Below are 16,470 nucleotides of genomic sequence, written 5' to 3'. Positions count from 1 at the left end.
CTTCTGTAGAAGTTCTGTGAGACAAAAGATCAAGAATATTCACTGAAGAGTGACAATGAAATTGAGAATGAAATAACACCTCAAAAGTTGGTTCATAATAAAAACGAAAAGCTGAACAGCATATAAATCCAACACAAACATTTAAATATTTACTTATAAAAAAGTGGATTTGAAACTGAAACAACACCCTGGGGTTTTTCTGAACGATAACTATAAAGACCTTGCAATGCAATACAACCCTAACATGTATTTCAAGTTAGTGGATCAGATAAATGGCCATACTATTTCAAGCATCATTGAAGTTCGTCGCTTGATATCACATAACGCCGACATACATTTTGAAACAATGTTCAGCACTCACTCACTCCAGCCAATATCAGCTGATCAGCTTCACAAGGGAAGCCACGTGTCACATGACACTTCCAGTCTTGAGCAACATGGCTGCACGACAGGAGTGAGTACATTATTTTCTGTATTATTTCTGTGATTTCTCTTTGTGTTAAGCGTAATTGGGAACTGATTCTAAATAAATAAAAATGTATAATGCATGAATTGTTAGCTCGCTAGCTATCTGCATATGCCTGATCAACTAAGCTAACTCTCGTTCTCGGTGCTAGCTGTCAAGCGTAAGAAAAGAGCGGCGTACTTTTTGCAGGTTGGCAGTCAGGAATCAATGAGCAACGTTGCCAGTTAATTAACTAACTAACTACCTATGCCAGTCTAACTTGACATTTATTCGCAGGATAGGGAAAAAATAGGTGGTTACAGCTCCAGTTTGTGGATAATATTAGCAAGTCTCTCTACAGACGGGTTGCTTCCTGAATAATATTAGTGCTGGGAATTGCCAGGGACCTCACGATACGATATTATCACGATACTTAGTTAGGTGCCGATACGATATGTACTGCGATTCTATATGTATCACGATTTATCACAATTCGATGTCTGCGGCAGAGGGACAGGAGAGAGCCATAATTATAAAAACTCGTTTTGATCAGTCAACCACTGAAAACATGTTGGCTCACCATTTAAAAGTAAGATTGAGGCCAAACTATAGGACGTTTTTGCGCAGGTACAGCCAACTAGCACTAGCCAACATGAACTACCTAGCAAAAAAAGGGAGAGAGAATCGATATAATATTGTCAAAAATACGCTACTGCAGTGGTCACCAACCTTTTGAGTCAAGATCACTTTTGCAGTCCAAAAACAAGCCGAGATCTACCGCTCAGATTTTTTTTAAAACATGACTTAAAAAATGTAAGACCATGCAACATTAATAAAAACAGTTTTGTAGGAATGAAGTTTGTGCAGTAGGCATAATACTTTATCACAGCATATTGGCTATATGTGCGTGGCCTGCCAATATTGTTATTCTAAGACCATATTATATTTAAAAACTCGAGCTTTGATAACGAAATAGATCAGTTGTACCACTTGCGAGGCACAGCTGAGCATACATTGAAATAATTCGCTTTTTTATTTTACTGGACTGAGTATCTGCATCTGATGGTCAGTCTCAGCGGAGGGAGGGAGAGAGCAGCAGAGGGTCCGCCTCTCACTGTCCCTGCTCTCTCCTTTACTCCGGTGAGACTGGACAGAGAGAGGAAGCCGTCATACCACTTATGGCGAAACTCGAGTCGCACCGCATTATTTTTGCCTCATGCACAAATTCATGTTGCTTTGACTAGAGAAAGTGAAATATTCCTTGATATTAAAATAGATATGACAAGCTGCTAATAATAAAAACGCAGGCCTATCGATACACTTGGCTACTAATTAATTGCAGCTGTGGCGCGAGAGGAAGTAGGGAGAATCACGTTTTGTAAAAGTGTTGACTGTGCTGAATAAAAACTGTAAAACAAACTCACTCATAAAAACAGCAGGGCTTTGCTGTATTCTTTGACAGTTTCTCTGGTCATGGTTTTAAAAGTTATGAAATCTCACGTAGGCTAGTATCAAACTTTGCTGTGGGGTCATGGAAGCTGTACTAGGCACTGTGATTTGAGCTATCTAATTGGCCAGCGCAGTAGGCACACTTGATTTAACTACAGCTCTTCTGGTCAGCCGGGTAGATGGAGTTTGACCCTTCAGACAAATTAAATGTTCAAAACACATTGCCTACCTGGCACGCAGGGCTTCTGAATCAAGTGCACCTTCTGCCAAAAGCGCAAAGTCTAATAAAAAAAAAAAAAAAGGAGCGCAAGGCTTTATCGTTGGCTTTTCTACATAAATGTTTGGTGATCAACTAAGAATGCCTAGAATATCGACCGGTTGGTGGCCACTGCTCTACTGTATCGATTTCCCCCATCCCTACAATATGTCAATGCTCCAATTGTTATTAATTGATATGGAGGTGATATGATGCATTATACTCTATCCTCCTATCACAGACCCATGGGCGGCGCACAATTGGTCCAGCGTCGTCCAAGGTAGGGGAGGGTTTGGCCGGCAGGGATGTGGGTTCGTTTCCCACGGGGGGCCAGTATAAAAATAATAAAAAATAAAAAAAACATGTATGCATTCACTAACTGTAAGTCGCTCTGGATAAGAGCGTCTGCTAAATGACTAAAATGTAATAGTTCATGTTTCTTGTTTAAATGTACTGCATCTCTGAAACAGGAAGCCCACATTGAAACCAACTCACATGATCACAGAAGTGTTTAGACAACTTATTGTTGAGTTGACTAAATCTGAGGCAGGTTGGTGATCAACAACTCTACATTTAGTGATCTTTGATCATGTAAATCAGTCTGTGTTGTTCCTAAATCACACTAGGAAGGGAGCACTCTCCAGAGATCAAGTGTTATCTTTACCACACACTGGGGATTATTAAACCAGATCCATTTAGGGCAATAATGTTCTACAGTTCCATCCATCTGAGTTTGTGCACAATCATCTTTTTTGTTGAGTGTAAAACTCTTGAGTCCTAAAAATGGTCAACGTCTATATCCTCACCACTTCTGCTAAAGTTTCACTAAAAATGTCACTTTCATAACTGTGTGCAGTATAATGATGAACAACTATTTTTATTTTTTAAATTGTATATTTACTAAAGGGTTTGTCAGTATTTTATAGATTATTGTTTTAGAATGTTTCGGTTCGGCTGATTCTGTCTAAGGCAGGCAATTGGGTTAGGTAACTGAAAATAGCAAACTACTAGACAGTAATGTACAACATATTAACCCATTTCCCAATGCTGTCTTTCTGTAGACCTGTGTATTGGCTGGGCAAAGACACCCTGAGAGTGTCAGCAGCCCTTTTTGCTGAGAACCGGCGGCGGCTGTGCCAGGGCCTGAAGGCCAAGGATGGGGTGCCCCCCAAGTCTGTGGTCGTGCTGCAGGGAGGGGAGCAGAAGCAGAGATACTGCACCGATACAGACATGCTCTTCAGACAGGTACATGTTTAATAACAGTCAATTACAGATATGCCTTTTATCCCAAAGCAACGTATAGTGCATACATTTTCATATTGATGACCCCAACGGGAATTGAATCCACAATTCTGCCGTTGCTCTACCAACTGAGCCACATAGGATCACACATTGATGAGATGGATGAAATGTGACTGAGGACCCTGGCTGACTCTTGACTCATGTGGTTCTGTTCTGTAGGAGTCCTTCTTCCATTGGGCTTTTGGAGTGACTGAAGCTGACTGCTACGGAGCCATCGATGTGGACACTGGAAAATCCATCCTCTTTGTGCCCAAGCTGCCTGAGAGCTATGCAACCTGGATGGGAGAGTGAGTCAGTCACTGTAACTCAAACTATATGTGAATATGATCAGCCTCAGGAGATAGCCCACCACTTTCAGCATCATGGACTCAAAGACACTAAGAATACTCCTTAGGCCTGCTCATTAAAAAAAATTGTGTCATTGTCTGTTGACAGGATCCATCCGCGGGAATACTTCAAGGAGAAATACGCTGTCGATGAGGTGCAATACACCTGTGATGTAAGTTAGTGTGTCACGTTTGCATGCACATACTGTACACCTTACCCATCTTTGTAGTGTTGTAGCTTAGCTTGTGACCTTGTAGCTTTACTCGTTTCCCTCTATTTGATAGTGTCAGTTCTCTCTGATCCCTCAACAATGCTGCCTTTCTTTCTGAACTCTTACAGATTGCTGATGTCTTCTCCAAGATGAAGCTTAGAGCCCTTCTCACTTTGGTTTGCTCTTAATATATTATGTTGATGCTATGATAGTGGTTTACAGTAGCAGTTCATTAGATAAAGTATCATTTTAAGAGAGACGTGAAAGTGGGCCTGATAAGTATTTAATGTTTCTTCCAGCGTGGACAGAACACAGATAGTGGAAGTACCTGCCGCGAAGCCTCCTTTGAAGGAATCAGTCAGTACGTTTAATTGGCATCAATTGATATCCATTTGAATCAAACTTGTATTTCTAATTTATTTGGTTGAATGTTTTACCTTGATCAAATGATCTTGTGTCTTATATTTCAGATTCCAAGTGAACAACACTCTTCTGCATCCAGTCATTGTGGAATGGTAAGTACTGTATGATACTATATCCAGCTCGTAACCATTGGTTGCTGCTTCTTTTCTGTTATTTATGTGGAACTATTTTTGTAAAATCTTATTAGTCTACTGTGGCTGTTTCACACTGAGTCATCTGAGGTGGTGACTGGATCTCTAATATGAAGAGAATCATTAAGACATAAATGGTGGTAGAAACCATGACCAAGAATAGAATCAGAAAAACACCTCACTAACAAGATGGCAAGATGCTGATTTCCCTGAAAGATAAAGAGGGCAGTGTAAGGCTCCTCCAGCAGTGAGGAATGGATGAGTAATACAGGTATTATTTCTGCATTCATTATGAGCTACCAAATATAAAGCACCCACATGCATACACACACAAACACAGAGCTTTGGCTTTCATCATCATTCTTTTGCCTCTGGTTGGGTGCTATAAGCCAGGCTTAGTATGTGTTTGTGCATGATAGAATTAAGCAGTAAGGCCCAAGGGGGTGTGGTATATGACCAATATACCACGGCTAAGGGCTGTTCTTATGCACGATGCAATGCGGAGTGCCTGGATACAGCCCTTAGCCGTGGTATATTGGCCATATACCACAAACCCTGAGGTGCCTTATTGCTATTATAAGCTGGTTACCAACGTAATTGAACAGTAAAAAGTCATGTTTTGTCATACCCGTGGTATATGGTCTGACATACCATGGCTTTCAGCCAATCAGCATTTCAGGGCTCGAACCACCCGGTTTATAATATAGAAATATACACCTGGCATATTGATCTAGGAGGCTCTTGACTCCTTGTTCCTTCTCTTCCTGCAGCCGGCTGACTAAGACTGACATGGAGCTGGAGGTCCTGCGATACACTAACCGGATTTCCAGTGAAGCCCATAAAGAGGTAAAATCCTGCAGAACAGACAGACAGACAGACAGACAGACAGGCATACCTGCCACAGGGGGAGAAGGAGCTCAAGATTCTGGCTCATCTGTGCATTTTGGATTTTAGGGGACCAAAAGTATTGGGACAAATTCACTTATGTGTATTAAAGTAGTCCAAAGTTTAGTATTTGGTCCCATATTCCTAGCACGCAATGATTACATCAAGCTTGTGACTACAAACTTGTTGGATGCATTTGCTGTTTGTGTTGGTTGTGTTTCAGATTATTTGGTGCCCAATATAAATGAATGTTAAATAATGTATTGTGTCATTTTAGAGTTACTTTTATTGTAAATAAGAATATAATATGTTTCTAAACACTTCTACATTCATGTGGATGCTACCATGACTACGGATAGTCCTGAATTAATCGTGAATAAAGATGAGTGAGAAAGTTGGATGCACAAATATCATACCCCCCTACTCATTCCAGGGTTTTTCGTATTTTTACTATTTTCTACATTGTAGAATTATTATTTTATTTATTTATTTATTTAACCTTTATTTAACTAGGCAAGTCAGTTAAGAACAAATTCTTATTTACAATGAAGGCCTACACCGGCCAAACCCGGACGACGCTGGGCCAATTGTGTGCCGCCCTATGGGACTCCCAATCACGGCCGGTTGTGATACAGCCTGGAATCGAACCGGGGGTCTGTAGTGACGCCTCAAGCACTGAGATGCAGTGCCGTAGACCGCTGCGCCACTCAAATAAATGCTTCATAGAGTTCAAGTAACAGACACATCTAAACATCAACTGTTCAGAGGATAATAATAGTGAATACATCAAAACTATGAAATAACACATATGGAATCATGTAGTAACCAAAAAAGTGTTAAATAAATACAAATATATTTTATATTTGAGATTCTTCAAAGTAGCCACCCTTTGCCTTGATGACTGCTTTGCACACTCTTGGCATTCTCTCAACCAGCCTCATGAGGATGCATTGGAATGCATTTCAATTAATAGGTGTGCCTTGTTAAATGATAATTTGTGGAATTTCTTTCCTTCTTAACGCGTTTGAGCCAATCAGTTGTGTTGTGACAAGGTAGGGGTTTGATACAGAAGATAGCCCTATTTGGTAAAATACCAAGTCCATATTATGGCTAGAACTTCTCAAATAAGAAAAGAGAAACAGTCCATCATTACTTTAAGACATGAAGGTCAGTCAATCCGGAAAATGTCAAGAATTTTGAACGTTTCTTCAAGTGCAGTCGCAAAAACCATCAAGCGCTATCATGAAACTGGCTCTCATGAGGACCGCCACAGGAAAGGAAGACCCAGAGTTACCTCTGCTGTAGAGTATAAGTTCACTAGAGTTCAAGTAACAGACATATCTCAACATCAACTGTTCAGAGGAGACTGCGTGAATCAGACCTTCATGGTCAAATTGCTGCAAAGAAACCACTGCTAAAGGACACCAATAATAATAAGAGACTTGCTAGGGCCAAGAAACACGAGCAATGGACATTAGACCGGTGGAAATCTGTCCTTTGGTCTGATGAGTCCAAATTTGAGATTTTTGGTTCCAACCGCCGTGTCTTTGTGAGACGCAGAGTAGGTGAATGGATGATCTCTGCATGTGTGGTTCCCACCGTGAAGCATGGAGGAGGAGGTGTGATGGTGTGGAGGTGCTTTGCTGGTGACACTGCCTGTGATTTAGTTAGAATTCAAGGCACACTTAACCAGCATGGCTACCACAGCATTCTGCAGCGATACGCCATCCCATCTGGTTTGGGCTTAGTGGGACTATCATTTGTTTTTCAACAGGACAATGACACAAAACACACCTCCAGGCTGTGTAAGGGCTATTTGACCAAGAAGGAGAGTGATGGAGTACTGCATTAGATGACCTGGGCTCCACAATCACCCGACCTCAACCCAATTGAGATGGTTTGGGATGAGTTGGACCGCAGAGTGAAGGAAAAGCAGCCAACAAGTGCTCAGCATATGTGGGAACTCCTTCAAGACTGTTGGAAAAGCATTCCTCATGAAGCTGGTTGAAAGAATGCCAAGAGTGTGCAAAGCAGTCATCATGGCAAAGGGTGGCTACTTTGAAGAATCTAAAATCTAAAATATATTTTGATTTGGTGAACCCTTTTTTTGGGTTACTACATGATTCCATATGTGTTATTTCATAGTGTTGATGTCTTCACTATTATTCTGCAATGTAGAAAATAAAAAAAATTAAGAAAAACCCTTGAATGAGTAGGTGTGTCCAAACTTTGACTGGTACTGTATACAGTATATATATAATACTTTTGGTTCCCTAAAATGGGGGGACTATGTACAAAAAGTGCTGTAATTTCTAAACGGTTCACCCGATGTGGATGAAAGTACCCTCAAATTAAAGCTGAGAGTCTGCACTTTAACCTCATAGTCATTGTATCATTTAAAATCCAAAGTGCTGGAGTACAGAGCCAAAACAACCAAAAATGTGTAACTGTCCCAATACTTTTGGAGCTCACCATGTTGTTATATCAAGATTCATATATGAATATAATCAAAGCTAAAATAATACATCTCAGAGGCATCAATGCCCACTTGCAGCCTTGTATATCACAGGTACAGCCAACCTGAAGTGCTTTTTTCATTTCTCTTCAGATCATGAAGAATGTGAGACCTGGACAGAAAGAGTATGAAATGGAGAGGTGAGTGGAGCTTTTTATCATGAAGGGTATGCCTGCAATATTGAACTGTTTGTACCGTATAAAAGTATATTGTATGACGAAAAGGCTATGTAGTGTACTATGTCCTGTCTGACCATAAAGGTGATGGTAGAACAGTATGTTCCTTATCTATGCCAAGGTGTGTTCCTCTGGATAAACTACATTCACAGCACTACAGATCTGATCACTACTGAAGTCAAGTATTTGGACAAATTCACTTATAGTGTAGTCAAAAGGGTAGTATTTGGTCCCATATTCCTTGCACGCAATGACATCATGCTTGTGACTATAAACGTGTTGGATTCATTTTCGGTTTGTCTTGTGCCATTTACTTTTATTGTAAGTAAGAATAGAAGATGTTTCTGAACACTTCTACCTTAATGTGGATGTTACCATGATAATGGACCATCAGGCAAAAATCCTATCCTCCCCTGTTATTAGTAATGGTGAGAGGTTAGCATGTTTTGTTGTAGCCTCTGAACGGCATCTCACTCATCATTATTCATGATTTTTCTTAATCATGGCATTATCATGATTTATTTAGAATGGTTCAGAAATATCTTATCCACTGACTTAGAAAGAAAATGATTAGTCATCATTCATCATTCAGTTACTATTGGCCAAAACATAATCCAAAACAAGTTTGTAGAGTCACAAGTTTGATGTAATCATTGCATGCAAGGAATAAGGGACCAAATACTAAACTTTTGACTACTTTGATACACTATAAGTGCATTTGTCCAAATACTTAACGACTTCTTCACATGGGGGGACAATACATGAAGTGCTTTTATTTCTAAATGGTAAAACAGATACAGTATGTATGAAAATCCCCTCAAATAAAAGGTGACATTCTGTACTGTCACCTCATGTGAAACATTTGATTTCAAATCTAAAATGCTGGAGGATAGAGACAAATGAAAAAATGACTTCACTGTCCAAATACATATGGAGGGGAGTGTATTTACGATGTAGCAACAGCCACCCACTGCGCTGAATCAATTTCCTGTTTCTAGCTGGCAGCTTTTTGTGTTTTTAATTAAACCTTCATCTGGGTGACTGAAGAGTGTAAATAATCTGAGCTACTATAGCAGCGCCCCTCGCCAGCCCACTATCTGACTAATTGACTGCAGCAAGAACGTGCAGCAGAGAATATGTAATCACTGACTCAAGTCTCCAGTGAATAGACAAATAAACTAGTGAAGATGAGTCCAAATGCTTTTATTATACTATCCTCCTGTTAAGTATCAGGCGATGGAGATCTTCAAGGTGGGGTCGCTTTGGATAAAAGCGTCTGCTAAATGGCTTATTATTATAGGTTTAAGTGACTCCCCTCTTGTATTCTAGGCTAATGAATATGAAAAATGAGGTTAACCCCCTCATATATTGTCATTGTTAGAGCTGGGGAGCTTCTTGTGTATGGTCGCTCATGTCAACGCTTTACTGTTGCAGCCTGTTCCAGCACTACTGCTACTCTCATGGGGGAATGCGTCACACCTCCTACACCTGTATCTGTGGAACGTAAGGCACTTCCCTTTGCTACACCGAATGGGGTTAATGGAGAACATAGAGCATCTGAAATGCATGACAGCTGAGGTCAATTTGGATATACAGAAATGAGGTGCTATTTTTCTATCTGACTTGTATGTTCAGTGCCTCTATAATGACCTACTTGTATGCTTAAATCTTCAACAGTGGAAACAATGGCTCAGTTCTGCACTATGGCCATGCAGGAGCTCCTAATGACAAGACCATCGATGACGGAGACATGTGGTAAGTCGGCCATCATTTCACATGATGTGACGTTATTCCACTCCTCAATTGTCCTTTTTGGGTTGTTTGCTTGGTTTTGTTAGATGATGTGTTCATTTCGTCTTGGATTTGTATATCAAAAACACTTGCAGTGATCTGTTGTTTTGTTTAATGGAATACTGTACAACTCAGAGAGCTACACCTCCCCAGCTGTCATTAGTATAGTAGGGTGTTGTCTTGTACTCACTGTTAGCTGGATCCACTGAGTGGCTCTCCCATGGGTTTACTCATAGACAGAGCACAGCTTGGACTGGCTTTGAACCTGAGGCAGGCTGCTGTGTGTATAGGACTACTGATGGAGATTTAAAGTGGCTGTGTGGAGCGCCCATGGTGACACAACATGAGCACCTTTGAAAGGCAAAACTTGTATTCATTCTGATGTACATGCTGTGAACAATTTCTCTGATTTATGTTTGGAAATGATGCTGGAATGGCTGTAGAGCCCTCTGGGTGAGCAATAACACTGATGTAACTGTGACATGTGGTTTTTTCTTGCAGTCTGTTTGACATGGGTGGAGAATACTACTGCTACTCCTCTGACATCACCTGCTCTTTCCCAGCCAATGGAAAGTTCACTCCAGACCAGAAGGCCATCTATGAGGCTGTGCTCAAGTCATCACGGGCTGTCATGGCTGCCATTAAACCAGGTATGATCATACTGTACACAGGCAGGATTGAGGAAGCATTCACTAAACATACAGTACAAACTTAGCTTGGGCAATTTGTTCTATGGTTAGACTAATTGTGAGTTGTTGAAGACTACCACAGAACATGCCATATCCTCACCACCGGTCATTATCACCTGCATACTAGGCTGCTTTGAAACTTTTAACCTCCAATTAAAAACCTGACTGGAGGGGTCTTGTGTTTCAGAGGTCAAGTGGACAGAGATGCACCGTCTGGCTGACCGGGTTCACCTAGAAGAGCTGGTGAAGATTGGGATCCTGCGTGGGAGTGTGGAGGACATGCTGAAGGTCCACATGGGCTCTGTCTTCATGCCCCACGGCCTGGGACACCTGCTGGGCATCGACGTGCACGACGTGGGCGGATACCCAGAGGTCAGTACCAAAGAGATAGATACAGTATTCTATTTATCTCAATGATCAGTGCTACATAAAGTTCTAAATACACTTCCAAAAAGACATGAGTGGCTCTTTCCTTAAGGACAAAGCTAACGTCCGTGTCATGTCGCTTGTTCTTGGTTACACAGGGTATTGAGCGGGTCAACGAGCCCGGTCTGAAGAGCTTGAGGATGGGCCGTCTGGTGCAGGAGCGCATGGTCCTGACTGTGGAGCCTGGTATCTACTTCATCAACCACCTGCTGGACCAGGCCTTGGCCAACCCAGCCCAGAGCTGCTTCATCAACAATGAAGTGCTGGCCCGCTTCCGCGGCTTTGGAGGGGTACGTTTACCTGTCCACAGACAGTTTGTGCTCATTCGTTTATGTGCTGGTTTTACTGTCAAAGTGAACCACCCAAAGCTTGCACATAGAAACCCCTTTGTCTCAATCAACTCCATGGCAGCAAATAATATACACATATGCTCTTCTGTTAAGTCTTCTGCTATAACTGATTCTCCCTGATCCTTATCTGCTGTTGATTGTTAACCTTGGCTCTGACCCTCGTGTCTTACTGGATGTTTCCCCTCCTCTGTCCAGGTGCGTATTGAGGACGACATTGCAGTGACTGCCAGTGGAATGGAGCTGCTCACCTGTGTCCCTCGTACAGTGGAGGAGATTGAGGCTTTCATGGCCGACCGTGGAAAATCCTTCTAAGTAACGTCACTCAAATCCAAGATGATCTAACCAAATGGTATTTTCACTCCTAAATCTGGAGAGAATATCTGTTTTCTGATATAAAGGATGTAGTTTCTCTAATGATATCTTACCTGTCTACATAATGCTATATCTAATCAATAATGGATGCTTTAAATGCTGAACTTTTCAACAAAAGCAGGTTAAACTACCTATACTATTTTAAGCTCTTAGTGATAAAGATAATTTTGAAAATGAAGAGAAATGCAGTGTATTAAACTGCTGTGGCCATCTTGCCACGTAAAAACAGTGTTGACGGTTTACAATATTTCAGTGCCTGGTTAATTGCTTTATGACTGTGTGTAATAATATAATACTTTATTTTCTTGGACATTTATACAATTCTCATAAAATACAGTGCAATTTAAGTAAATAAACCCCTCAATTTGCAGTTTTGCGTTCTGTGACATTTGTAGAGGGTGCTTCCATTTGTAAATGCCAGGGAACATAAAGTGTCATGAAACAGTGGGTTGGTTTACTACAACTTTGTAGTAATACTGCCAGTCTTCACTAGATGGGGTCCTTAAGTCATTCTCAAGTTCATGTAGCTCTGGGAAGAAGAGTTGCCTTGTTTCGATGCTCTTATTTGTTACAGATTTGATTCACACCACCAGTGAACTGGTGTTCAAATAAATGGAATGACTACAAATATGCACTAAATAAGTACAAACAACATACGTTTATTTACCCATTCTCTCCAAAACAGTGTCAATCAAACCTTGCCCATTTCCATTATGAAGTAGTGTACTAGTGTAGTTCCATTATTGCAGATGCTTGCATTAGAATTCCAAATACTAAAGTATAGCATTTCAGTCATACCCCATGCCTCTGATAAAAAAAGTTAGTGTTATGTTAAATAAGTGTTAAATCATCAACTTAAATACTTGGCAGTTGGCACATTCAGTTAATTCCCTTTAACTCAGACAAAGTTGCATTGAATACACTATATTATCATGTCTTTACCTACAGATTCCATCTCAGATGTAGCATCTCATTACACATACAGTACATACAGGATGAGAACACATCAACCATGATAAATATGTCCTCAAAACCTTTTATTACAGTGAATGTTACTATGCTGGATGGAATCAAAAAGGAACTCCTTGCTCTTGAGGTACAATACAGGATAAAGGACAAAATAGTGGGGCATAATACTTTACTGGCATGGTCAATGTATCACCTTTTGTTTAGGTGTTTACCAGGCCTACATGAGTAAAAGTTTCAATTTACTCAAATTTACTTTTTTATTTTATTTGTGAAAATGGTGGTACATTACTGCAGTTATAAAGTGTTATGAATAACCCAGTATCCTTTTAGGGAATTAAAGTTTCAATCTTCACATGAGCATAAAAATGTACAATGGTGTAATCCTTTTTATCTCACACAAATGTAGTAGTTCTTTTACCTTCTCTTTAAGAAGTATAGTGTTCTAGAACTTCTAACCATCTGCTTTAACCATCCAGTGGGCTCTGGAATGCCTACATCCCTTTCCTAGGCAGCGATTGGTGGAGAGGTAACAGACGTTTTAAACCAGCGCCCTCCCTGGGGATCCCAACAAATAAATAAAGAGGGCATTCTGCTCTGTTCAGTCACTGGGAGGACCTACTGAATTGCCTTCAGTTCAGCAACGTCTTAATTCACTCATTCGTGTGTGTATATATATATATATATATATATATATATATATATATATATATATATATATATATATATATATATATATATATATATATATATATATACACACACACACACACACACAGCAGTGATGCAAAATATATGATACACTACAACAAGATATCACTAACATTTGTTAGAGGGTTGCTGTGTAAAACTGGTAAACTGTCACTTAAAAACACTTTACAACTTCAGTTGTCTTAGCACCATAACTTGGGGCTCTATTTAATCCGTATCGCGGAAGTTCAGCGTTACAGCGTGATAGAAATTTAAAGGCAATGTTACGCATTAGTGGAGACTGCATCACAGTAAACACTGCACATGTCGGCTCAATCGGAAATTACCTTAACATTTATATTGCGCCATCTGTAACGCTTCACTGGTACAGATTAAATGGAGCCCTAGATCTGGACAGATTGAGCAATTACTGTTTGACATGTCCTCCTGTGAAATACTGAAATCTTTGGTCAACTAAACTGCTATGTCGGAGAGTATTGAATAGAGCCCTCATGATACGTAATTGGGGATAATTTAAGAGCAAGCTTGGGCAACTTCATACTACATGTAGTTAATTAGATCATAAATATTGTGGATTTTAAAGATGAAAGAAGCTTATTAAAATGTGTGCAGTCTATACATTACGCAAAACAAACAATCTTGCTTTCCTTTCATACTGTATCTTCCTCTCCTTTCATGTAATCCAAGAGAGCCATGGTTATTCAAGAGTCTCATCACAGATGCGGTAGCAGTCCTTAGTTGTAAGAAGGATAACTCCCACACCTGATATTACCTCTGTACGTTGTTTATTTTGTCAATGTTTAGGCCAAATACCTTTTTCAAGACCTTAAGCCATTCAGGTGAATGGCAGCAACAAACTGCTTCCCACGAAACACAACAAAAGCCCAGACAGGAACTTTTATTGGAGGGGACTCTGGTTACAGTCCATAAAGTGGTTCCAGATTCTTCGGTTTGGTGCCCTGTCGATCATCGCGCCTCCACTCATAGCTCTGTTAAACGTGTCCTTCACAACCATCCTCCACGAACCATTCAGTTTCCCGTATTGCCCATTGGCAATCTCCTCCCAAGCCAAAAACAAGTTTGGCTTCTTTACGGTCTTTCAGTTTTTCAGTCTGTATTTCAGCACTCATATTATAGTGTCCACCCAGAGTCAGGTTCTAGACTGTCCCCTCCCCTGTGGGTCAGTGTGTTTGGCCCAGGGACTGAGGGCCTGCTCTGGGCACTGTGTCAGGCCCCCTAGAGGTCTGAGGCCTGGAGAGAGGGGGCTAGCTGAGTCCCCTGTGTTGTGACTGTCTGTGGGCCACTCGTGTGCAGGAGGCACAGCAGGTTGTTTTGTAGTAGTCGTACACACAGAGACGTGCCTGGACCACCACATTGCAGTTGAAATACTTGTCTCGACAGTTCTCGTCTGAAAAACAATCATAATATCGAAAGTCAGTGATTTTTAAGTTTTAGAAATCTTTAAGTATTTTCACAAGTTTTCCGTATGGAATAAGATCTTCATAAATGTTTAACCATTTTAGACTAAAATCCCCTCTAACCCTCATTAAAAATGTCTGACAGTAGTTAGGACCAGACCAGCCATCATTAACCAATCCAACTGTATGACATTCCAGAGGAGGTGCCTTGGCCCCTGATCCATATTTACTATACAGTAGTAACTGACCTATGTGTGGGACGCAGGGCTCTGGGTTGCACTCCTCTCTCTCCACTGGTTTCAGCTGCTCCTCACAGCCCTCACTGGAAAGCATGTCATCAGACAGACAGCGCACCTCCCTCACACGGAAGCCCCCCTCACACGTCTTAGAACACTGCAGGGACAGGGACAGAGAATACAGTACAAACCTCAATCTCCCTTTCTTCAATTGCACTTACAAGAGAGTGTATTTCACAAGTTACAACTCCACATAAGAGCGTGTGTGTCTGTGTTTCTTCATGTGTGAGTGTGTGCATGTGTGGGCATGTGCATGTACAGTTACTCACAGCACTCCAGTCTGTATGGTACCACTTGGCCCCGCAGGACTTGAGGTGGCAGCTCTGCTGATTAAGAGGCTTGTCGAGAGAGGAACATTCGTATGGCGGCATTACATTGAAACCCTCCTCAGACTTCATCAGACACACCACTGCCCTCTGCTGGCTGCCCGAGCCACACTCCGCTGAGCACTGGAGGAAGGAGGCAAGACCATAGGGAAACTACACATGGGCATGACATGAGACATCTGAACTGTTTCAACATGTTTAGTTTTTTCAAATAAAAAGGCATGATTGGCTGACCTGAGTTATGTGATAGAAGGTATACCTTACTTACAAGGACGGTTTCCTGGACAGAGATTAAGCCTAGTCCTGTACTAAAAAGCTATTTCAAATGGAAATAATGAACAAGGAATTTGTAACATCTGAGTGTTCCTCTTTGTATCCTGGGGTAAGATGTTTTGTTGTTGGGGGGGTGGATAGGTAATACAACTAACATGACATCAGCAGAAATGTAAATAATGGACAGGAGACATCTGTAAAATCAGCAGCAAATCCTCATCTTAATCTTTTCCCAGATGATGTGTCCCTACAAGCCCAGTTTGACCCGGTGTTGTCCGGTCTTACCTGACTCCAGGGGGCTGTAAACCACTCGATGCGACTCTCACAGGGGCCGTGATTACAGACCTGAGAGTCAGCGGGGCGCTCATGACCACACCCCTCCAGAGGCAGGCTGCTGATGTGATTGGTCAGGCACAGAACGCTGCGCGTCCGCACGCCCATCCCACACTCAGCAGAACACTGCAGAGAGCAAAAACATGGTAAGCAACAATACAAACAGTTGACCTATGGCGTGATTCAATCCGATCAGCAGTAGATCCGTGTATAGCGCACTTGACATTTAAAGGTAATTTCCAATTGAGCCGGCATACGCAGCGTTTACTGTGAATGCGGAACATTACCTTTAAAAGGTGCAAAGCTGACAAAGTGCGATCTGATTGAATCCCGGCCCTAGCATCAGCCTAATTTTTAACAGTAGTATCAAGTCAATTTGTCTTCAATTATAATCTTGCA

At 41.2% G+C, this 16,470-nt stretch overlaps 2 protein-coding genes across 2 annotated transcripts in view; one reads left to right on the top strand and one right to left on the bottom strand.

Annotated features, from left to right (window-relative positions):
* Window positions 1-397: 397 nt before the first annotated feature.
* LOC311111622 (xaa-Pro dipeptidase-like) lies at window positions 398-12,118 on the top strand. Its single transcript, XM_084154394.1, has 15 exons — window positions 398-454; window positions 3,212-3,395; window positions 3,612-3,739; window positions 3,888-3,951; window positions 4,119-4,166; window positions 4,290-4,351; window positions 4,461-4,505; window positions 5,315-5,390; window positions 8,038-8,084; window positions 9,555-9,623; window positions 9,798-9,875; window positions 10,413-10,561; window positions 10,788-10,972; window positions 11,125-11,316; window positions 11,572-12,118. Exons 1-15 carry the CDS (start codon window positions 414-416, stop codon window positions 11,686-11,688), a joined length of 1,485 nt encoding a protein of 494 aa, XP_084010520.1. The 5' UTR covers window positions 398-413; the 3' UTR covers window positions 11,689-12,118.
* Window positions 12,119-13,651: 1,533 nt separating this feature from the next.
* LOC311111377 (thrombospondin type-1 domain-containing protein 4-like) overlaps window positions 13,652-16,470 on the bottom strand; it is a gene marked incomplete at its 5' end in the record, with an annotated part of 40,611 nt that continues 37,792 nt past the window's right edge. The window contains 4 exons of the mRNA XM_084154094.1: window positions 13,652-14,833; window positions 15,092-15,236; window positions 15,409-15,588; window positions 16,024-16,197. Of these exons, the coding sequence (XP_084010220.1) occupies window positions 14,691-14,833; window positions 15,092-15,236; window positions 15,409-15,588; window positions 16,024-16,197 (642 nt within the window). The 3' untranslated portion in view covers window positions 13,652-14,690. The remainder of the gene's footprint in view (window positions 14,834-15,091; window positions 15,237-15,408; window positions 15,589-16,023; window positions 16,198-16,470) is intronic.

Source organism: Coregonus lavaretus (assembly GCF_964263955.1).
Source record: "Coregonus lavaretus genome assembly, chromosome: 37".
Classification (NCBI taxonomy): domain Eukaryota; kingdom Metazoa; phylum Chordata; class Actinopteri; order Salmoniformes; family Salmonidae; genus Coregonus; species Coregonus lavaretus.
Note: the sequence above shows the minus strand (reverse complement) of the source record. Positions and strands in the feature narration are given on the sequence as shown.

Excerpts from the sequence above, each read along its gene's own strand:
- LOC311111622 (XM_084154394.1), top strand. The coding sequence starts at position 414 with ATGACACTTCCAGTCTTGAGCAACATGGCTGCACGACAGGA. Across the intron at positions 5,391-8,037 it reads CCAGTGAAGCCCATAAAGAG|ATCATGAAGAATGTGAGACC; the intron begins GTAAAATCCTGC and ends ATTTCTCTTCAG. Across the intron at positions 9,624-9,797 it reads TACACCTGTATCTGTGGAAC|TGGAAACAATGGCTCAGTTC; the intron begins GTAAGGCACTTC and ends AATCTTCAACAG.